Source organism: Salvia splendens, chromosome 20 (assembly GCF_004379255.2).
Source record: "Salvia splendens isolate huo1 chromosome 20, SspV2, whole genome shotgun sequence".
In the NCBI taxonomy this organism is placed as follows: Eukaryota; Viridiplantae; Streptophyta; class Magnoliopsida; order Lamiales; family Lamiaceae; genus Salvia; species Salvia splendens.
In genome coordinates this window covers 6,113,000-6,136,763 of record NC_056051.1, presented here as the reverse complement: position 1 = coordinate 6,136,763, position 23,764 = coordinate 6,113,000, and the positions used below count along the sequence as shown (strand labels likewise).

Genomic DNA, 23,764 nt, shown 5'->3' with positions numbered 1-23,764 from the left:
CATGCGTCTCTACCTAAGACGCATGAGGGTCATGCGTCTTAGGTAGAGACGCATGATCCTCATGCGTCTCTACATTGCTGAAATCCGAGTCCAGAGAGTTCGCCCGATTGGGCGCTTTGGGTGATAGAATCGCCCAATCGGGCGAACTCTCTGGACTCGGGTTTCAGCAATGTAGAGACGCATGATGCTCATGCGTCTCTACATTGCTGAAATCCGAAAGTTGAGTGCTTTCTTTCATTTTTTGTAATGTTTTCCCTAAAGCAATGGTTCCTTATTGAACACAATAAACCAAACCATACACTACATATTAAAACAATACACCAACATTAAAATTAATAACATGAATTTTTTCACCAAACCATAACATACATATTCAAATATCAATTCCATCAAATTCTCCTTTCCAACAAATTTTTCGTTACAGATTTTTCGAGTAATTCTACCCTCATTCTTCTTGGAGGACAATTCCACGATCATTCTTCACTGCCTGACTTCCTGTAATGGAGAAACTAATGAAATTATACACCAATTGAAGATTCAACTGCTATGATAACTTGAATAAACAAAGTACCTGAACAATTGCTACTTATACAACGATGGAGTGTATTTTGACGGTTCAATCCCCTTATTCTTCCTAGAGGACAATCGCTTGTACACTTTGCTCATCAGCTTCCCAACCCCACCGCGCGATGAACCCTCCGCAGCTGGTTGATGTTGGAGACGGATGCTTTGAACGTCTTCTTCCTCATTTGCATCCTCTATGTTGTCATTTTCTTCTTCTCCTTCATCATCATCCTCTTCTTCAGCTTGGACAGGAGGCACGATCTGATAATTCTGGAAGAATGAATCGACCGATGCTCGGGCTCCACTCCATTGCGGTACGTCTTGGCTTTGTGAATATGGGCGACGAGTCCAATCGGGCTCAGGCTGGCTAGGAGAATACTGGGGACGCTCCCACTATGACTGAGACTCATGCGCCGGGTATGAATACCACTGGGGTGGGTCCTGCTCTTGATACTGCGGCTCTGGTGCTACATAATCGGGCAACGGCTGGGACATCCTAAACTGCTTTGTGTAGCCGTGTCCCCCAGTTCATGACGCCGTGGCACTACTTCTGGTTGATAAGGCATGACCACATCCTGATGTTGGGAAGCGGGGTACTCCATGACATCAGCGTTGTTCGTAGATTCGAGTACATTCATAACAATTTCTCGAATCTGGCGCACTCGTGGGTCAATTTCGTCTTCCGTAGTTAAATGGAAAACCTGCTGAAAACCCTCAACCTAGACAAAAAAATGATACACATATCAATACAAAACAATCTATATCACATGAAAGCATATAGTTTAATATAACAAACTTACAAATAGTCTCATCGAAGCAGCCGACTCGTTCATCCCAGCAGTGGCCCGTGTCCCAGGCTGAGTCATGTACGTCACGGTAATCATGTTATACCACGCCATATACCCCGGGTTCATGGGAATATTCATGGACATCGGCGCGGCATATTCGGCAGCTTGGAACCTTTCGTACCTCATGTCCCACTCCCCAATGTAGAACTGATGTGTGTTTGCCCAGTTGTTGCCCTTCTTGCCACGCCGATCATTTTTGCCCAAATGATCGGCGTTCCTTAGCATCTTGTCTACATACTGAGGTATATCCTGGTACCGATTGAACTGTCGGCGCACTCTTCCAGGCTCATGGGCCTCGACATAGGCCCAACATACCAAGTACGTTTCGCACAGAGAGCATCCATTCACATCATTGCAGTAGTCAGGCAGTGTGTAAGGTGCGTACGACGTCCAAATAAACTACAAAACAGCAATGCAAATGCCAAATTAAATTCATAATAAGTTCATAAACGAAGTCTAAACCGAAAGAATATTCACCTGGCCAGGTCTAATCAGAGATAATTGGTCACGGTAATGCTCAACCGAGTGTCTAGGAGCATTTCCTATCTGCGTTGTTCCTCTCCACATATACATAAAATTGATGTAAGAAAATAACTCAATATGCATTAATAAATAAATATGTAGATATATACCTGGCACCACATGGTGTATATGGCTCGTGCACAACTGGTCCTATGAACGCAGGCCTCAATGTGGGCATTCTTTCCCACGCCCATAGCTGCAGAAGGATCATAGGCCGGCCCAACTCTTTTCTCTTATCCATGGAAGCCTCGCACAGATAATGATAAAGGTAGGCCAATGCCGCACTTCCCCAACTAATATTCTTCACCTCTTCCGGATCCCCAAGCCCATTCAACCACATAAATGGCACCTTACACCCCGTGGTGTCCGGTAGAATGAGACCTCCTAATAAAATTAGAGCATGGATACGTGCCCTTTGGATGTAAACAAACGTAGGTAGGTCATCACCCAGTGGCATCCTTGTCTGGTTGATGAGCGCGGTCATCAGCAAACCGCCTTGCTTTGTCTCTGTGGAAGAATCTGGTATCCATCCCAACAGATCGCGGCACTTGCTGGTCCAATCTGGAAAGTTGTCATGATAGTCACGCCCCGTGAAAACGAGACCATCCGCCCTCAAGCCCCAGATGGCTTGCACATCTTCCAAGGTGATCGTCGTCTCACCGATCGGTAGATGGAATGTGTGTGTCTCCCTCTTTGAAACCAAAGACGTCAAGCCAATATCTTACATTCTCGTGAATTTCGACGTCCCAAGTCTTACTTTCAGTCCTTCGGACTTTAAATACTTGGGTTGTTCCCTCTTTCATCAGTTTATTTGAATTGTGATTTTTTTGCATATTTAAGACGGACGGGTCTTCAGGTCCATACAATAAATGTCCAGTAGAACTTGAAGTCGCCATCTAATCTAAGTACATATTCACAAAACAACAATTACAAACTCAACCTGGCATGTACAAATAACATAATATAACAAGAGAACAAATCTGGGGATGCTTAAGAAGAAAGGTTTCGTTGTATGATTAGACTCATTTTTCAGTTGTTTCTTGGTTGTGAAGATAGAGAAATTATGAGCTTGGGCCATTTGAATGTGCTATTACTGCTTATTAAATCCCATTAGTTTTGGTGGTGTTAGGTTGGATAAAAGGAAACAATTGCAGGTAGAATAAGGAGAGCAACATTAATTTACTTATAGTTTATACTCTTAGCTACACGTTGAAGTCGTACTGTAATAGCATATTTCAAAACTTCATTAGAGATGATTATTGATTCTTATCACTTGTCTGCATAAGCCCAGAATTTCATATTACCTTCACACGTAATCAATCAGGGAGTTGCTATTTTCACCCAGTTTTTCTGCTGTTGGATTGATCATTATGTAACCGTGATGATAGATGTGAATAGGAATATTTAGTAGCTGGTCTCTAAAATAGATTTCATGATGTGAGGGAGGATGAGTAAATTGTTTTGGTTGAAGTACTAATATTTTCGTTGGGTAAGGTTGGAAATAAACTGTGATATTGTTTTGGTTGAAGTACTGATATCTGAAGTTGCTCCTGAGAAACCATAATCATTTGGCTCTGTCTTAGATCCATCCCCTGCCATATATCTCCATTTTTTTAAGTTAAAACATCAAACGGCGAAGATACCTGAGCTCGTGTTGGGAGACTGCGGTGCTGAGCCAGGAGAGCCAGGTGCTGAGCCAGGAGAGCCAGCTGCGCATAGCAAGAAAACAAAAAACACGTGCAAGCAGAAGCCAGATGAGGGAGCGGAGGAGTTGCCGGAGATATAGCTGAGGCACGATGACATCCTGATGATGATGTTCGCACAGTTGCTAAGCCGGCCAAAGGGGCAGCGGCGAGAATCAGGGTGAAGCTCATTGAGAAAATCTCTTGTAAATGTCTAAGTAAAATGGCAAAAAAGATGAAAAATAACACAACAACAAATGACTCCCTATTCACACACTTAAGACATTGTTTGCTCTTAAGAAAGTTCTGTTAAAGTGTTGAAAAAGAAAAGACCGAGCAAAGTCAAACAAAAGATTGAAAGAAAGTGTTTAGAGAGGGATCAACCAACCATTTTACACGACAACACATAGCCGGCAAGGCCATGACCATAGAATTAAAGGAAACAACACATAAACATGCTCAACTGAGGGATTACATCGAACTTGTAGTATTATGCATAGAAACAGACAACAGAAAACTCTCTGGCTAGTCACATTGTGGTCTTCAAATTCTCCATGAAAAAACACCGAAATTTCACATATCAATTCAATCCAAAGAAAGGTTCCTCGACAGAATAATTCTAAGTCTGAAATATTATAGCAGTCAAATATTAAGACAATACCGAATGATAATAGAGTTTTGCTATCACATATAACAAGCAAAAGATGAGCTCAAACTATGTTGTTATGAATCAACAGAGCAACAAAGAAACGATATGCAGAAAGGATAAATGCTTAGGATCACTGATCCAAGCCCATGAACAATCAAACAACTAACATGCCCTTCAAGGTGGTGGTGACCTCTCCTCCACGCCTCAGCAAGTCAGCTCGGATGAAACACGTGCTCCTTATTGATCCACATCAGCGTATTGAATAATGCCTCCAACAAAATTCAATTACCACTAAAAAAAACCTTGATATTTATGGAACTGCATATATCAATTCAATCCAAAGAAAGGTTCCTCGACAAATTAATTGTAACTCCAAATATTATGTAAAGACAGTACCGAAATATAACAAGCCATGTTGCTTCACTGTTAAGGTCTTAATTCCTCAACGAAGATCGGCGGCGGTTTGCTCGTTCGATCACGGTAGACTTCCGGCGTCCTAAACAGGATCGGCGGAGATTCTAGCTTCTCGCTGTGCGCGGAACTCCTCCGTCGGGCAGCGATGAACTAGGGTTTAAAGAGAACCACGAGTTTGTGGGCAAAATAATGAGAATTTTATTGATGATCAAATTAGTAAACATAGCCCTATTTATAGACTAAGGACCCTAGGGTTGGTTCGACTCCTAATCCTAATGCATCTCGGGAAAGAACCAACAAAGAAAACCCGAAACGGAGCTTATAATTACGCTCGACTCTTTAATAAAAATAAATAACCAAAAATAAACTACTAGCCAAAAATAAGAAATAACTAAAAGGAAATAAATACTCCTACTCTATTTTGGAACGTAATCTCCGAACAAGTCGGGCGGCCGTCGGTTTCGCCTCCCCTTGGTCGTTGCGATTGACGGCTGCTCGACCCTCTCCATAATCGGCGGTGTCTCCTCCGTTCCTTCGGCCTCGCTTGCGACGGCTTCGACCGGCTGATGCGGTCCTTGTACTGGGATCGTATCAACTCCCCCCTCCATAGCAACCTCCTTGTCCTCAAGGAGCACATTCGGAAACTTGCGCCATACTAATTCAAGTGGTTCCCACGTTGGTGACTCCGTCCCATCGGACCAACGAACCAAAACATGCTCCAAGGGTCGATCATCATGCCATAATACGCGCCTGTCCAATACCCGGACCGGGTAAACCACCGGCCTGTCGCCAAAAAACTCCGATGGCAGCTCCATTGTCGGTCCGGACTCACCACCTGCTATAAACTCGCGAAGGAGGCTGACATGAAAGACGTTGTGAATCCTACTCCCTTCCGGCAAGCGCAACCGATACGCGACTGGTCCAATACGCTCCAATAACTCGAACGGGCCATAGTAGCGACGTGCTAGCTTGGCCGACTGCGGACGAGCCACCGAGTGCTGCCGATACGGCTGTAGCTTCAAGAGGACCAAGTCGCCTACCTGAAACTCCAAATGACGCCGATGTTTGTTAGCGGCCTCGCGCATACGTTGTTGTGCGCGCTCCAAATTTCGACGTAATTCCACCAATAACTCCCCCCGTTGGCGTATTAAGTCCGCCGCTTCCGGCGGCGTTGACCGGGACGGCGCCGCAAAGATCAAGCTTGGCGGGTCCCTGCCGTAGAGGGCCTTATATGGAGACATGCCCAAGCCCGCAAGATGGAAACAATTTAAAGCCAGCTCCGCCCACGGGAGAAAATTCGACCATTTGGATGGGCGATCGGCAGTGAAAGCTCGCAGATACTGTTCCAATCCTCTGTTCCGGACCTCTGTCTGACCGTCCGACTGCGGGTGGTATGCTGTTGAAAAATTAAGAATACCGAGTCCCTATCAGAGACCAACGTCTTCGGAAAACCATGATGGCGAACAACCGAATTAATAAACACATGGGCCACCTTTAGCGCATCAAAATTCGTTGGTAATGGTGCAAAATGCGCGTACTTAGACAACCGGTCCACGACCACCATGATTACAGTGTAGCCCCGGGATTGAGGCAAGCCCGTAATAAAGTCCATGGAAACGTCCTCTCATACCTGTGATGGAATCGGTAATGGCTGTAACAACCCTGCAGGCTTCTGTGTAGAATACTTCGTTGTCTGGCACACAATGCAAGCTTCCACGAACCGCTTTACCTCATGTTTCATTTTCGGCCAGTAAAAATCCGCAGCCACGCGACGCAGCGTACGCTCGAACCCGGGATGGCCCGCCGACTGCGAGCTATGATACTCGGTCAATATAGGCGTCCGGGCAGATGAGCGAGATCCCACGAATATACGACGGTTGTAGTAGACCAGGCCGTTCACCAAAGTTAAGTGTGGCGGGGCCCGCCCTTCCTTTATGTCGGCCGTGATTTCCCTCAATTCTGGGGATGAACTGGTCTCCCGTCGGAGCAAGTCCAATAGCTGCGGTATAGGGTGCGATGCTGCCGCGAGCAGCGCGCCACACCGTTCCGCGTCAGGGCCCTCCTCGGCATCCGATCGCGCGGAATCCTGTGGGTCGGGCTGATCAGTCTCCTCGCGGCGTGACAACGCGTCAGCTGCTCGGTTCGTGCTCCCCTTCTTATACTCGATAATGAACTTATAGCCCATGAGTTTGCGCACATAAAGCTGCTGATCCGGCGTCTGCTGGAGCAGTTCCTTTAGACTCTTCTGATCGCTCCTAATAATGAACTCTCTCCCAAGTAGGTATTGACGCTATTTCTGAACTGCCTCTACTATGGCGTACAACTCCTTATGATATGTAGAAGCGACGCGGCGGCGAGGACCCAATTTTCTACTGAAAAAGGCAATGGGATGATTATCTTGGAGTAAAACCGCGCCAACACCCGTATCAGAGGCGTCCGTCTCTACGTAGAAAGTCTTTTCGAAATCGGGCAAACGAAGCACAGGTGCAGATGTCATGGCGGCCTTCAGATCCAAGAAACTAGAATCTGCCTCCGGAGTCCACACAAAAGCATCCTTCTTCAATAAATCTGTCAAAGGGGACGCGATCACGGCGTACCCAGCTATGAAGCGACGGTAGTACCCGGTTAGGCCCAAAAACCCACGTAGTTGCTTCACATTCTTCGGCGTAGGCCACGCCGTCATAGCACTGATCTTACTAGGGTCGGCTTTAAGTGATCCGTCGCCAATCAAGTGACCCAAATACTCGACGGTGGAGCTACAGAAAGAACACTTTGATAACTTGACAAAGAAGCTGTGATCTTGCAAAACCTTCAAAACGGCGGACAAGTGTTCACCATGGACCTCCAACGAGGGGCTGTAAACTAGTATATTGTCAAAAAACACAATGACGAACTTTCTTAACATGGGCTGAAAAATCGAATTCATTGCCGCCTGGAAAGTAGAAGGTGCATTTGTCAACCCAAAAGGCATCACTAAGAATTCGAAGTGGCCGTCGTGGGTTCAAAAAACGGTTTTAGAAACGTCCTCCACATGCATTCTGATCTGATGGTAACCCGATCTCAAATCCAGTTTAGTGAACACACGAGCCTTACCCAGTTCGTCGAATAGCTCATCCACTGTGGGGATAGGAAAATGGTCCGGCACCGTGGCGTTGTTCAGCGCACGATAGTCGATGCAGAAACGGAAAGTGCCGTCTTTCTTGCGAATAAGGAGGACTGGCGACGAGAACGGACTGTTGCTTCTCTGAATAATCCCCTGGTCGAGCATGTCCTTAACCTGTCTTTCTATTTCGTTTTTCTGGAAGTACGGATATCTGTAAGGACGCACATTCACCGGTCGTGTCCCCGGCAGTAAGTGCACATGATGATCAAAGGGTCGAAATGGCGGCATCCCCACTGGAGTGCCGAAAACGCCCCGAAACCCTTCCAACACTGATAACACCCCAGGCGGTAGACCCGTGGGAAACTCGTCCCTGCCCTCTGGTACCGATTCAGGCAGATCGGGCTATAGCAGCAGTATCTCAAAGCATTCCACGTCGTTACCCGAAGATGAAAGCGAGGACAAAAATTGGGGATTAGCGCGGCGAGGAGGCGGCAACATCCTTTTCAACACAACCGTCTTATCCCCGTGTTTGAATTCCAGTGTTTTACCCGCAAAATCAGCAGCAACCTTTCCCAGGGATTCGAGCCAATCCATCCCTAGGATAACGTCTGGCCCGTGTACCGGCAAAATGTGCAGATCCACTAAGAAGGTGGAACCCTGCATTTCCAGCGCCGTCCGTCTAGACACATGAGAACATAGAAGAGCCTCACCAATTACCCACAATCACCCGTAAAGGTCGAATCGGGGACAGGGGAAGGTGCAAGTGCTTTGCAATATCCGGGTGGAGGAAATCGCGATCGCTCCCTGTATCAATCAACACACTCACATCGCGACCCTGAATCGCCCCCACTACGCGCAATGGTCGAGACCTACGACCTTCATGTAAGGCGTGTATATACGCCACCTCCCTCGGCTCCAATTCCTCCACTGTCTCTTTCTCGGAGGCCTCCACTTCCAACACATCCTCTTCGTCTGCATAGCATAGGAGGCGTTGCTTGCATACGTGTCCCGCCACCCATTTTTCGGGGCAGTGCCAACATAATCCCAAACGTGAACGTTCGGCCCGTTCTGCTTGTGACACCCGAAATCATTGGATTGCGTGCATGCTCTTTCGGGCGTTGTTGCTGCCCTGGGGCGGGGTTCGTCCCGGCGACAGTACCTGACGGCGGCTGCGACCCCACTGGACCCGCTGAGGGTCGATTATCGCGGCCAGTCCACTGTCTGCGCTGGAAGGTGGATGTGGATTGCAGATTTGCGCGTTCCGAGTGCGTATCCGCAATTTCTAAGGATAGCGCCATAGCTGCCGCCAACGAAGTCGGGCGGTGCAACGTCAGACGTTCTTGCATCTCTGGTTTTAGGCCCGCCACAAACAGGGTAAAGAGTTTCGCCTCCGGGACCCCCTGGACCCGATTCAAGTACCTCTCGAAAGTGTCATGGTACTCGAGAACCGTGCCTATCTGAGTTAGCTTGGCAATCAACCCGAAATAATCCTTGAAGCTCTGTCTGTCGAAACGGTGTCGAACATCCTCCAGAAATTCCGGCCATGTAACAAACTCATTATTCGCGCAATAGTTAAACACCCATTCAGACGCCGGCGGATCGAACAACATGACTGCATAGTGAAGGCGTTGTGCATCAGGCATCATAACGTGATTGAAGTAATATTGGACCCTGGCAATCCAATTTGTAGCCTCGCTCCCATCGAACCGGGGTGGTTTCATTGAGACCTGGTTTCGGTCAAACCCCGTGGTAGCTGGGTAATATCGTTGGGGAGGGTCCCAACACGTGCGACCATACCGATTCGCTGGCAGGTCCTAGTCGGAGCCACCGTGGCTCCTTTCGGCGCGACGAGCCCTCTCCTCCGGCGCTACATCGCGGACCCCGTAGCTAGGGTTTCTTGCGCGAAAACCTTGTTCTCCCGATTTCCCTCGTCTGAAATCGGCATACTCTTCCTCGTCGGCATCGTTGAACCCTAGGGCGGGTTCGGTTCCTCGAGACCCCACCGGATTCAATCTTTCTAAGCGACGATCTGTCGCATCCTTCCATTGACCAAATTTTTCCATCTTGTCCAGTAAACGATCAAGTTTCTCGTTCACGGGGTCATCACGATGGGATTCCCCGGTTGGGCGACCCTCCAAGTCGCCATCGTCGATATCCTAGCATTGGAAGACCTCGTTACGTCTGATATTATAATTCGGCCGACGAGAAGCGTCATTATGAAACGTATCTGGGCGATTGGCGCCCCATGCAGATTTACCGTAATTGTTGAAACGACTCATGAGATCACGGATGAAAGCACCAGATGTTAAGGTCTTAATTCCTCAACGAAGATCGGCGGCGGTTTGCTCGTTCGATCACGGTAGACTTCCGGCGTCCTGAACAGGATCGGCGGAGATTCTAGCTTCTCGCTGTGCGCGGAACTCCTCCGTCGGGCAGCGATGAACTAGGGTTTAAAGAGAACCATGAGTTTGTGGGAAAAATAATGAGAATTTTATTGATGATCAAATTAATAAACATAGCCCTATTTATAGACTAAGGACCCTAGGGTTGGTTCGACTCCTAATCCTAATGCATCTCGGGAAAGAACCAACAAAGAAAACCCTAAACGGAGCTTATAATTACGCTCGACTCTTTAATAAAAATAAATAACCAAAAATAAACTACTAGCCAAAAATAAGAAATAACTAAAAGGAAATAAATACTCCTACTCTATTTTGGAACGTAATCTCCGAACAAGTCGGGCGGCCGTCGGTTTCGCCTCCCCTTGGTCGTTGCGATTGACTGCTGCTCGACCCTCTCCATAATCGGCGGTGTCTCCTCCGTTCCTTCGGCCTCGCTTGCGGCGGCTTCGACCGGCTGATGCGGTCCTTGTACTGGGATCGTATCATTCACCGAGTTCAATCTCTGCAAAATCAAAGAATGATTAAGGCAAGTACCGAAATATAACAAGCCATGTTGCTACCCCATGGACGGTCATTGCTTTGTTCGCCGCCATCATTCTGCTCTGTCTCACCCTTGTCCAGACCTATTTCACAATTAATCCTATAACCTGATCATCCATTCATCTCCCAACTAACTTAATTATATTTTCATATTCATCATCATCCTCATCATTATTCAAATCTTATCAATAAATATAGTTACAACAGTTCTACCATTCAATAAATCAAAGAATCCCACGAAATAATAAAACATACTCCCTCCATACTATAATAGGAGTCCCATTTGATTTGAGCATAAATTTTAAGAAATGTAAAGAAAAGTAAGTTAAATAAGTTAGTGGAATAAAGTCCCACTTATATATATTTGATTTATAACAATTGCGAGTGGAACAAGTTGATGGAATGTGAAACTTACTTACCATTTATGATAAAAGTGGAATAAGATTCTTATTGTGGGACATACATAAATGGTAAAACAGGACTCTTATTGTGAGACGCAATTGGAGATAACGTGACTTATCGATATTGATGATGTGGGTAGAAGTTGATATCGTTGTTGAATCTTTGAGTGGAAGTGCATTTTGGCACGCGATTGTGTTTTTATTTTGAATTAATACTCAAGTGTGATTAACTTCGTGCATTTTGGCACGATGATGTGGAGTACTAATTAACTTCGTGCGATTAAGATTGTACGAGAAAAGGGCGATAAAATTGATTAATATCTTCCTTTGGACATTAATTAATAAAAAGCATATAATGTGAGTCATTACACTTTGGCCTTCCCAAGTAATAAAATTCAAAAGTCCAAGTTTGGATAACAATTTGGCTTTGGGCCATAAGCAAATAAAAGTCAAGAATTAATTAATTCTACACGTCTCTGGGCCTGATTTAATTACAACAATTAAATCATAATTTGGTCATTATCAGTGGAACACAGTTGAAATCCTTAAGCCCAAATCTTCTTTTCTGCTCCTCTCCATAGTAGAATTCTGAATCTGCTTTTAATCCTGCAATTTAACCACAGTCAATACTAATTTAATTTCCATAATTGGCAATTAAGCCAATTAATCCAAATTATTGTCATTTAATTTCCACATTATTTTAATTATACTTTTTCCATCACTCACAATCTCACACAATCTACTATCACAAGAAGTTACATACACATTAACACAAACACTAGCATAATGTTCATCTTAAATATATTATACATATCAAGCTAAAGAAAACATTAGTTACTATACTTTAAAATTATTAACAACACAAATTCAAATCGAATCACCATAAGGATGAAGATCTACCTCTCAGCGTGGCATGTAGCTAGCGCCTAGAGGTAGACGAATCACCGGGTGGAGGCATGGGCTGATGGCGGCTACAAAATGACACCGAATGTGGTGGAGATTTGGCGGGAAAATCTCATGGACGGCGCCATTGAGTTCCTGCTACAAATGTTGCATAAATCTTGTGCAGAGCAGCCGCTGCTTCAATCATATTGATCCTTTCGTCTGCTGAAACAGCTAAACATTTCATTGCCAATTCAAATGTTGATAACATGCATTTCTCCTTGGCAGAGTAATGCTCATCTTCCATTGACAACAAAGCAGGTGCCATCACTTGAGTTGCGGTATTTTCCTCTAATGCTTCACTTACCCACTGTTTTAAGCTTCTTTCTTCATCGAACATATCATCCGTTGGCCTCTTTCCGGTAAACATCTCCAGCACAAGTATCCCAAAACTATATACATCTCCATTTATTGATACTTTCCCTTCCATTCCAAACTCTAATAGTATCACATGCATTCAACTTTTTGTTAGGATTAGGTAAAACATTAACACATGATAAAATTTAAGTTGGAAAGCTTATAATCATGCATACCTGGTGCTGCATAACCGATAGTTGCCAGTGTTTGTGTTTGAATGATAGTTTCCCCTCCATCGAAAAGCTTGGAAATGCCAAAATCAGCAAGATGGGCAACCATGTCTTGATCAAGCAACACATTGCTTGGCTTTATATCACAGTGAACAATTGGGAATGTATGACCATGATGAAGATATTCCAAGGCGGCCGCAACGTCTATTGCTATTTTCAACCTCTGTATAAGATCCAGACTATAATTGCTGGAATGCAACCATTTGTCCAAGCTCCCATTTGGCATGTATGTGAGAATCAATGCTTTAAAGTTCATATTACAACAATATCCAATAACCCGAACCAAATTTCTGTGTCGAATGCTGCTCAATATTGAACTTTCAACACCAAAGCTCCTTGCTGCTCCTTGTACTTCCAAGTTGAACACTTTTACCGCAACTTTCAACCCATCAGAAAGTGTTGCTTCGAATACAGAACCAAAGCTACCTCTTCCAAGTAGGTTGGTTTCACTAAATGAACTCGTTCCTCGTTCAAGTTCATTGTAAGGAATTCCTATGCATTCAGTAATTTGTGCTGAAAAATGAACCGAGAGGCCTACTTTTTTCTGTTTATACATCCTTATGAAAGTAAGCAATGCAATCGCCACAATGACAGCTAAAATCACTAATGACACCATGAGTTTTTTCAACCATGATTTATGATGGCTTTCTGGGCAGGCTGGAACTTGAAATGTTATTGGACCACACAAAGCTAAGTTGTTGGCAAAAGACGGTGCACTAAAGTTACGAAAACAACCACCATCTGGAATTCTCCCTTCCAGTTTGTTGTTGGAAACATTCAAATTTTCAAGAAAGAGGAGGTCTTCTAAGGACTTGGGTATTGTTCCAGAAAGATTATTGTAAGATAAATCTAATGTTTTCAAACCTTTAAGATTTCCCAAGGATTGAGGAATGGATCCGCTAAGAAAATTATTTGATATGTTAAGAAACTCTAATGATTGGCAACCATCTATCAAGGTGGGAATATTGCCTGAAAATTGATTAGACGACAAATCTAATGAGGCGATCGACTTTAAATTTCCCAGTTGAGATGACAATTGACCGCTCAAATGATTGGAGGACAAGCTCAAATTTAGAAGGTCTGTGAGAACCCACAAGTTAGGAGGGATGGTTGAATTCAATTGGTTGGAGCCTAAGTTGATCATTCTCAAGGATTTAACATCACCTATGCATTCAGGTATGGGACCCACAAGCATGTTCATGCTTAGGTCAAACTCCCCCAAATGATTCATTTGGCAAAGTTGGTTAGGGATAGACCCTACCAATTGATTGCCATCAAGATATAGTCTTTGGAGTTGCTTCATTTTCCCAATTGTTGGCGGAATGAGTCCACTCAGCTGATTTCTAGCCAAATCTAGATATAACAAACTGCTTAAGTTTCCTATTTCAGAAGGAATGACACTCGTGATGCCGCAGTTTTCTACTTCAAACATCTCAAGAGATGAAGGAAAATTTCCTATTGAAGCGGGTAGGATGCCATTCAGTGGATTGTCACTTACTACCAGGTACTTCAAATGTCGACAATTAGTTAATGAAGAGAGAAATGTTAATTCCTGAGTTGTGAATTTTGCTCCACTCAAATTGTTTTCCGAAAGAAGAAGTGATTGTAGGAGCTTCAAATTACTGAAGTGGGGTATAGAGCCACTAAATGAGTTGCCATCCATCTCCAAGATTGTAAGTTTAGAAGCATTGGCGATAGTGCTTGGAATTGAGCCACTGAGTCTGTTAAAACTCAAATGAAGCTTTTCAAGATTGATTAGTGAGTTCCCCTGTGAATAATGATTATTAGTTGCTGAGTGTGAGGAAAATAGTAAAGTTACGAGCTGCCGAGAAGAGTCCCGAGCTGCCGAGAAGAGTCCCGAGCTGCCGAGAAGAGTCCCGAGCTGCCGAGAAGAAGGTCACAGCTCCCGAGCTTCAGGAGCCGTCCGATCAAGCGCGCCATCTGCAAGATTGAATGTCAACCGTAGATTCAACTAGCCGTTGGATTTGTAACAGTTTTTTGTGTTTGTTTCAGCTTTCTAGTTTGTTAGTTGTTAAGCTCTCTTATTCGGTTCTCATACATAAGAACGAGAGAGAGATGTTTTCAGTTAGTAACAAATAACATCCACCTTAGATTTTTCTCAAGAAAGCTTTCCAAATTTTTCCCAAAGTGTGTTCATCATTCTTGTTCATTGATTCTTGATTGTGTTTCTCGATACTATTCTAACAAGTGGCGCCGTCTGTGGGAACTATCCGGCAAGAGTATCGATCAAAATCAGATTGAATCGGTGTTGATGATGGCTTCAAGATTCGAAGCAGAAAGATTTACCGGGAAAAACGACTTCAGCCTTTGGAGAATGAAGATGAAGGCGATGTTGATCCAGCAGGGTTTGTCTGAGGCTCTGGCGCCGGCGAGCAAGGAAGGTGAAGGCCAAGTGCTCGATGAAAAGGCCAAGGCCAAGCGCGCAGAGGTTTTTGCAAAGGCACACAGCACGGTGGTGCTGTGCTTGGGCGACAAGGTGTTGCGGGAAGTTGCAAAAGAGACAACCGCCGCTGGGGTTCTTGAGAAACTTGAGGATCTATACATGACAAAGTCCCTCGCAAATCGCCTCTTCATGAAGCAGAGGCTATATTCATACCGGTTTTCGCAGGAAAAGGGAATACTAGAGCAGCTGGAAGACTTTGATAAGGCAGTGGATGATTTGGAAAACATTGATGTTTCCATTGGTGATGAAGACAAGGCCATACTATTGTTAAATGCCTTGCCAAAGTCCTATGATCAATTGAGAGATGCCATACTCTTTGGAAGGGAAGGCACGGTTACTTTCCAAGAAGTTCAAAATGCTCTGAGGGCCAAAGAACTGCACAAGAAGGGATGCAAGGAGGCTGAAGTTGTTCCAGAGAGCCTCAATGTCAGAAAGTTCAAAGCCAAGAAGATGTTCAAGAAAATTGGTGAGAATAGCAAGGCACCCTCAATTGATCAAAAGGAGACTCGAGCTTGTTTTTGGTGCAAGAAGCCGGGTCACCTAAAGAAGGATTGCTTCGCTTGGAAAAAGAAACAAGCTGCTGAATCTGGAAAGGGGAAGAACACCACTGATTTTGTGGAAGAAGCTGAGGAGTCCCCTGAGGTATTGAATATTATGGCATATGAGGATGGGAGTTCATGGATTCTTGACTCCGGGTGCAGCTTCCACATATGTCCATGTGTGGAATTTTTCTCTGATTTGAGAGAGTCAACTGGGACAGTTATACTTGGGAACAATCAAGTATGTCATGTTGAAGCTATAGGGAATGTAAAACTCAGGCTGGATAATGGCTCTGAGAAAATCTTGAGCGATGTTAGGCTGATCCCCACAGTGAAGAGAAACCTTATATCACTAGGGATGCTTGAGAAGAAGGGGTGCACTTTTGAGTCCTCGGATGGAGTGATGAAAATCAAGATGGGGGCCACTGTGATTATGCATGGAGAGAGGAAGGGAAGCCTCTATTACTTGTGTGGAGCTGCAGTCAGGATCAGGGGCAGTCAACTGAACAACATTGTGCCAGAATCTGTGAAAACTTGGCACATGAGACTCGGGCATCCAGCAGCTGGGAGCATTAAGGAGTTGATTAAAAAGGGAGTTATTCATGGGCTGGAAAGCAAGAATGGTGAGCCATGTGAAGAGTGTATTCTTGGCAAGTCAAAGAAGCTCCCTTATCCAAAAGGTAAACATCTATCACAAGCACCTCTTGATTATGCACATAGTGATTTGTGGGGACCCTCCCCTGTGAATTCAGTTGGAGGAGGGAGGTATTATATGACCATAATAGATGATTATTCCAGAAAAATATGGCTATATATCTTGAAGGAAAAATCTGAGGCCTTTACTAAGTTTAGAGATTGGTGCATTATGGTTGAAAGAGAGAAAGGCAGATCTCTGGGCTGTCTGAGGACAGACAATGGACTCGAATTTTTGTCAAAAGAATTTGATAGATTCTGCCAGGATAGAGGGATCAGACGCCACAAAACCGTTCCACTAAACCCCCAACAAAATGGGGTGGCAGAAAGGGCAAACCGCACCATATTAGAGAGAGTAAGGTGTATGTTGCTCAGTTCAGGAATGGAGAAGAAATTTTGGGCTGAAGCTGCTGCAACTGCTGTGAAATTATTGAATAAATGTCCCTCTTCAGCCATTGAGAGTGACACTCCAGACTTTAAATGGTATGGGACATATGGAAACTACTCAGATCTCAAGATATTTGGCTGCCAAGCCTATGCACACCTCAAGCAAAGTAAGCTGGATGCAAGGGCAGTGAAATGTGTGCTTCTGGGATACCAACCTGGTGTAAAGGGATACAGGCTTTGGAGCATTGAACCTGGAAATCACAAGATCATTGTGAGCCGAGATGTAGTCTTCAATGAGTTTGTGATGCCCTTCAATAAGTCACAAGGTTCTGCAAAGGCTGCTGCAGTATCTGATGAAGCTATGAGATCTGGAATACAGCCTGAGGTGGAGCCTGAAGTGGAGTCTGAAGAGGTGGTTCCAGGTGGAGCAAATGATGGAAATATTGATCAGCCACAAGAAGGGTCAGATGCAGAGACTGAGGATCTCAGCCAATATCAGTTAGCTCGAGATAGAGTCAGGAGAAAGAATGTCAAAATGCCAGCCAGATATGCTGACTCAGAGATGCTTTACTTTGCATTATGTGTAGCTGAGGAGGTGGAGTTTGGGGAACCAGCCACATATAAAGCTGCCATGGAATGCAAAGAAAGAAGTGAGTGGATGAAAGCCATGGTTGAGGAGATAGACTCCTTGCTGAAAAATGGGACATGGATATTGGTAGACAAAGTTGAAGGAAGAAGGATTGTGAGCTGCAAGTGGATATTCAAAAAGAAATTGGAGTCGGCTGATAATGTGAAAATCAGATACAAGGCTAGACTTGTAGCAAGGGGCTTCACACAAGAGTATGGAGTTGATTATAGTGAGGTCTTCTCTCCTGTGGTGAAGCACACATCCATAAGAACTCTCTTGGCAGTGGTTGCAAGGCTGGACTGGGAGCTGGAGCAGCTCGATGTGAAAACGGCTTTTTTGCATGGAGATTTGGTGGAAACAATCTTTATGCAACAGCCAGAGGGCTTTGCCAAAGCTGGGGAGGAAAACAAAGTTTGTCTATTGAAAAAGAGTATATATGGCCTCAAGCAAGCTAGTAGGCAATGGCATATCAAGTTTGATAATCATATCTTGGCAAATGGCTTCACTAGATCGAAATATGATGAATGCGTTTATATCAAGAAGAAAGGGGGTCTGGTGGTGGCTTATTTGCTCTTGTACGTGGATGATATGCTAGTTGCTGGTTCAAGCAAGAAGGTGATTCAAGAGATCAAAGAGGATCTCTTGAATATGTTGAATATGGAAGATGGGATTAATCCATATAAGGAATTGTTAAACACGTTGAAAGTCTCAAGCATTAGTAGAGTGCCAATCTCTTGTGGTAATTCACACATGTCAACATAAATAAGATAGTAACATTTAACATATATAAATTCTATTAATATAAATAGTACGTTATTATACGTACTCTAAGTGATATAGTAATAATTTGAACAGAACTTGCATATTGATGATATTTTGTCAAATTGAAAAAAAAATCCTACTTGTTTTCTTTAATTTTCTTAACGGGATAGTATGTGATAAAGAATTTGTTATAATAAAAAGCGTTGAAAGTATCATGTAACTAATACCTGTGAAATGGTTCCAACCCAAGTTCAAGATCTCAAGATTTTTGCACTTCCAGATATTCGGAGGAATAAGTCCTTCAAGAGCAGATGATATTCTTAATACAAAGCTCTATAAGTCATCATTTTCTAAGCAAAATATTATTTGTAGACGGAAAGTGATCAAAACAAAAATGTATCTTATTACAAAAATGAAATGCAGAACGATTTGTCAATCAAGTGAACAATAATTAATCAAAAGGTCTTAGTTTCAAGTCATTTTATAGAATCTGAGTTTGAGGTTATTTTTAAATTATTTTATGCCATCCTTATTAGAATGACCTAAAAATAAATTAACAATAGCCTAATAATCACCTCCGTATGCTTTGGTTATGCGTTTTTATATTAAGATTTAGTTTTACATTAATCATAATCCACTAGAGCCACTATAAATAAATATCTATTAATGGTAATAACTTTTTGTATAAATAGACTATTTTGCCCTTAATAGAATTGTAAAAAATAGCTAAATTTAAAATCTAAAACAACGAAACATAAAATTTAATTAATATGGTTTGTAGCTTTTAGGTAAAGTTTTCATCTGGTCCTATTCATGTATATACATCATAATTGTACATAAATTTTTTATTTTTTGTTTGGTTATCATAAAAGTAATGCAAAACGAAAATTTTTATAATGATGAATATTTTTGTAAAATATATAAGAATTAACCGAACCAGATTAAAGTTTTCAATTTTCGATATAATTTTCTCATTACTTGAGATCTGTAAATGTATATCATAAAATTGATATGATGAAGCAAGTACCCGTGAACTTGTTGTTATCAAGATACAATATAATGGGGTAAAATACCTGTCAACTTGTTATCACCAAGATATAACTTCTCAAGGTATGACATGTTGAAGATTGAAGATGGAATAATTCCAGTTAGAGAAGCGTTGCCAATCCCTAAAATCTCCAGTCTTGAAAGATTCCCGATTTCCGGTGGAACTCCTCCTACAATCAATGTATATCAACATAATGAATCATTATATATCAACACATGGGATGCTGTAGGAAGGAGAGGATGCCATACCTCTAAATATAGAAGAAAGAAGAAATATTTGTACCTTGAAAACCACTATTGTACCCCAAGTGCAACTTTGTAAGCATGCTCAATCTTCCAGTTTCACGTGGAATGCTTCCACTAAAATTGTTGAAGGATAATGACAAGACATCAAGATGTGTGCATTTCCATATATTTGACGGAATCTGCCCTTCAAGTTGATTCCAAGAGAGTGCCAAGAATTTGATGTTGGGCATATTGTTGCACATATCAATTGGGAGCCGACCTGATAGGCTATTAATTCCAATTCTGATTTCTCTTAGGGAAGACACATTGAAGATAACATGTGGTATGGATCCACTCAGTTTATTACTGTACAAGTGTAATATCTGTAACATCTGGAGCTTGGAATTGTTAAACAAAGACGAAGGAATTTTACCTAAGAAAGAGTTATTGTACAGATAGAGTTCCTCCAGTTGAGGTAAACTGCCCAACCATGTTGGTATTTCTCCGGTGAATGAATTTGCTCCCAAATTCATCACCTTCAAACGACGCAGTTTAGAGAGCTCAAAGGATAACATCCCAACAAAACTGTTGGAACTGATGTCCAAATATCTTAGAAACGAAAGGTTTCCAAGATGGGGAGCAACAGTTCCAGCAAGGTCATATCGAGGGAGATTGAGAGCAGTGACACGGCCGTGTTTGAGGCCGCACGACACACCAATCCAATTACAGACTGATGTGTTTTGCGACCAATTGATGCTCAAGATAGCATTAGTGTCGGAAGTGATGGAATTTTTGAAGGAAATAAGTGCATTTTTATCTGTGTCAAAATTCAAGGAGAAGGCAAAGCTATTCAATAGCAAGATTAAAAGAACAATGGAAAAAGTAAGACTCTCCATTAATTTGCTGTTTTGTTTCAGTTGACAGACTGTGTACTCTATAACAGAAGATTTATATAATAGAATGAGGTTTGATAGTTTATGGAGTATTATTTAATTAATTTTTTAAAACAGAATTATTTCAATTTTTTATTTATTAGTCTTCGTCAATCCTCGATGATATACTCGTCCAAATATAATTTTGGAATATTTTAATTGCATACATGAACATGATGAAGACAATGAAGTGGGCCAGGCCAGCCTGCATTGGCAGTCCCAAATCGGTAAATTTGGTTTTTTTACAATTTTTAATTTTTCAATTCAAATGTAAAAAAATTAACCGACACGACGGCATTATCTCAAGGCCACGCATGCATGTATACCATCTTAGTAGATATGACCATAATAATATATGCAACCAATATGTTATGACTCAATATGAATGAAGCATTGGGAGTGACAAAGCATAGTATAATCTTTTTTGGCCTTTAATCAAATCAAACTAGTGCAACTTCTATGCAATGTATAAACCATTAGTTTGTTTTTATTAATCTAAATATTGAAAAGTAACCAATTATATAGCATAATAATAAGATGTAATGCCAAAAATAATAACACACCAATATTATTTGTGATAATAAAACTGAAATTATATTAAAGTATGTGTTATAAAAAAATTTCAATTTTTATATATTATTATTATTAATCAGTATTCACACAAACATTAAAATTAAATTTATCAATTAGTGAAAGAGTGAAAATATAAATTATAGTTTAATTTATATGTTGAAAATATAAGCTAAACCTGAATTTCTCCACTATATTTTTCTCATGGATTTGTACATTATTTTTGATTGAGTTAATCAATTCAAAGTACTATTTAAACAAAAGGTACGAAGAAATGTTTTAAAAAACATTCACATGATCCATCATATAAATGAATGTAATTATAGTACACCCTCCGTCCCATTAAAGATGACCCACTTTCCTTTTTCATCCGTCCTAACCAAGATGACCCATTACTTAAAATGGAAACACCATTATCTCTACTTTATTCTCTCTCTTTACTTTACTCTCTCCACTCAACACACAAACTAAAATTGGTGCCGCCCAAGGAATGGGTCATCTTCCTTGAGACGGATCGATGGAGTATAATATAACGACTCATGTAATTTTTTATGAATAAAATAATAAAATATCATTAGTACTTATCTCTTGCATCATACTTTCGGGCATACTGGGGGAAAACAACATCAACTAGCCAACAAGTGGATTAAGCATATGTTAAGGGAATGCCTTTCCTTAATTGTCGGAATCCTCACAATCAAGAAACAGAGACCGTAGTCGTCGAGCGCCCAAGAGGATTAGGTCGGCGAAGACGTTCGGCAGAGGGGTTGCTGGGCGCGAGAGAGGTTCTCGTCGGCAGCGTTGATGATAGTTTCTTGAAGCACAGGATAATGAGCCAATTGAATAATTTCATGTATTGATTTATTGATTGACTGCATATTATGCAAGAATCCACGCATATTTATAATACGTGTGGATACAAAAAGATATGCTAAATCCCTATAATATCTAAACAAAGAAGATAAATCTCTAATATATCTAAACAAAATAATAATAATAGAAATACTCGTATCAACTCCCCCACGGTTAAAATCCACCTTGTCCTCAAGGTGGGAACCACGACACCACGAAGAGTCCCTCCGGGATCAAACGCACAAGACTGCCCTCTCTTTTTCAATATTTTCTTTGTGTTGCTGATTGTGGTCTTCTTCGTAACCAATTTTATAGTCTTGACTCTAATCTCATCCTCAAATAACCTTCTCTTCTCTTCCATTTCCTCATCAAAGTTGTACTTTTGTATCTCAAAAGCAGCCTTGTCCATCCTCGCGATTTTGCTCTGCTTTTCAGGATGCATACTTAAATTCTTTTCTTTCGACTCCAAACTAGAATCAAGAGCTTCAGGTTTCATCTATTTCTCGATCAGCCAAGAAAGGTGTTGTTGACCACATCTTCTCTTTTGGTAATAGAGTCATTCACCTTCCTTATCTCTTTTTGATTCCCCACATTACTAAGTACTATCAACTTCTCTTCCCTCTTCTCTTCACCATCGTGCGAATCAATTTTCCACTCATTTTTCCTTGAGCTTGAGACACCCGCTTGCGGTTGACGAGGAGAGGCACATAATGGAGCTTTCACGGACATCGACAGCAAGGGCTGGCAAGGGCTCGGTGCGGCGTAGTGCGAAAGCTCAATAGTCGATGTTGTACTTGGCTGCTGTAGCTGACGATCTGACCATAGCGGTGTCTTCTAGTCGAGCACGAGCTGCGGGCGTGTGGGGGTACGAGAGCTTGGGAACGTGGGGTGCTGGTTCCGGTTTTGGGGCTGCTGGCACAACAGGTTTGGGGGAGTCAGTTGTGGCGGATGTTCTGGCAACGGGGGAGTGGAGGAGCTCTATCTGTTTATACACGTTATCCACATAGCTGCTCTCTGCGGCAGAGGCTACCCGGTGTACTCTGCTCATCTCGTTGTTCCAGCCTTCATCATTAGAGGTCACTCTCTCAATCACTTCCGTGGACTCTGCTTCTCCCTTCTTTAGCAATGATCCCCCTGCGCTCAAGTTCAGTTCGCGCTTTGCTTCAGGCAGACACCCCCTATAGAATGCTAAGACTTGATGCGTCGGATTCAGCCCATGATTGGGGCACCTCTTCATCAGTCCCTTGAATCTTTCCCAAGCTCCTCGGATACTCTCTTGGGTAGTCATCTCAAATGAAATGATCTCTGACTGCCTCTTCAACGCCTCACTCGGTGGGTAGTATTTTTCTAAGAACTTTTCAACCATGGCATCCCACGTGCGAATGGAGTTGGGCTCCATACTATCCAGCCAATCCTTGGCATCATCCTCCAGAGAGAAAGGGAATACCCTTAATCTGATCTGTTCATCTGTAAATCCATTTATCTTCGTCGTGTTGCAGATCTGGATGAATTTAGTGAGATGCTTGTTGGGATCCTCTGTGGCTCGGCCTCTAAAAGCATTGTTCTCGGCCATCTGCAGTAATCCTCTCCTGAGTTCAAATGTGTTGGAATTAACATTGTTGCCAACAGTTGGGTTTGCCACCCCAGGATATGCATACATGTTCTGAACAGGTATCACATTCTGCCTTTGATCCAACCACCTCTGCAAGTCTTCTAGTTGTTGTTGGAGCTGAGCATTTGTTGGAGAAGGTGGTGGAACATTATTGCCGTCTACGTTCTCCATTAGAATAGGAGAATGTGGCTCAAACTGAATGGGGGAGTGAATTGGTGATGGAGTAGGCGACGGTGACTCTTGAACCGGTGAAGATGATCGTCTCTGGACCGGAGAAGATACTCAGATCCTTTGATTTAGCCTTCTCAAAGCGTTTCTCCTTCTGTTGGATGCTTCGATCTCAAGATCGATAGGCTCTAAAGGTAGACCCCTAGAGCGTGTGTGCATACAACCTGAAAC

At 42.7% G+C, this 23,764-nt stretch overlaps 3 protein-coding genes across 3 annotated transcripts; all 3 read right to left on the bottom strand.

The window, feature by feature from the left end:
• Window positions 1-459: 459 nt before the first annotated feature.
• Window positions 460-2,532, bottom strand: LOC121781890 (serine/threonine-protein phosphatase 7 long form homolog). The gene is made up of 5 exons (XM_042179586.1): window positions 2,045-2,532; window positions 1,890-1,971; window positions 1,365-1,811; window positions 572-1,283; window positions 460-495 (listed from the first exon to the last, which is right to left on the bottom strand). The coding sequence occupies exons 1-4, from the start codon at window positions 2,416-2,418 to the stop codon at window positions 1,032-1,034; spliced, it is 1,155 nt and encodes a 384-aa protein (XP_042035520.1). The 5' UTR covers window positions 2,419-2,532; the 3' UTR covers window positions 460-495; window positions 572-1,031.
• Window positions 2,533-11,891: 9,359 nt separating this feature from the next.
• Window positions 11,892-14,415, bottom strand: LOC121780729 (receptor kinase-like protein Xa21). The gene is made up of 2 exons (XM_042178359.1): window positions 12,601-14,415; window positions 11,892-12,505 (listed from the first exon to the last, which is right to left on the bottom strand). Exons 1-2 carry the CDS (start codon window positions 14,315-14,317, stop codon window positions 12,141-12,143), a joined length of 2,082 nt encoding a protein of 693 aa, XP_042034293.1. The 5' UTR covers window positions 14,318-14,415; the 3' UTR covers window positions 11,892-12,140.
• Window positions 14,416-18,244: 3,829 nt separating this feature from the next.
• On the bottom strand, window positions 18,245-22,249 carry LOC121781363 (probable leucine-rich repeat receptor-like protein kinase At5g63930). Its single transcript, XM_042179108.1, has 4 exons — window positions 21,967-22,249; window positions 19,458-20,333; window positions 19,201-19,344; window positions 18,245-18,426 (listed from the first exon to the last, which is right to left on the bottom strand). The coding sequence occupies exons 1-4, from the start codon at window positions 22,247-22,249 to the stop codon at window positions 18,245-18,247; spliced, it is 1,485 nt and encodes a 494-aa protein (XP_042035042.1).
• Between the last annotated feature and the right edge of the window lie 1,515 nt (window positions 22,250-23,764).

Coding starts and splice junctions, on each gene's coding strand:
- LOC121781890 (XM_042179586.1), bottom strand. CDS start 2,418: ATGACCGCGCTCATCAACCAGACAAGGATGCCACTGGGTGATGACCTA. Junction 1,972..2,044: donor TATACACCATGTGGTGCCAG/GTATATATCTAC, acceptor GTATATGTGGAG/AGGAACAACGCAGATAGGAA. Junction 1,284..1,364: donor CTGCTTCGATGAGACTATTT/GTAAGTTTGTTA, acceptor TTTTTTGTCTAG/GTTGAGGGTTTTCAGCAGGT.
- LOC121780729 (XM_042178359.1), bottom strand. CDS start 14,317: ATGGATGGCAACTCATTTAGTGGCTCTATACCCCACTTCAGTAATTTG. Junction 12,506..12,600: donor TATCGGTTATGCAGCACCAG/GTATGCATGATT, acceptor TGATACTATTAG/AGTTTGGAATGGAAGGGAAA.
- LOC121781363 (XM_042179108.1), bottom strand. CDS start 22,249: ATGAAACCTGAAGCTCTTGATTCTAGTTTGGAGTCGAAAGAAAAGAAT. Junction 19,345..19,457: donor GTACAATAGTGGTTTTCAAG/GTACAAATATTT, acceptor CATTGATTGTAG/GAGGAGTTCCACCGGAAATC. Junction 18,427..19,200: donor TGGTGATAACAAGTTGACAG/GTATTTTACCCC, acceptor CTGCTCTTGAAG/GACTTATTCCTCCGAATATC.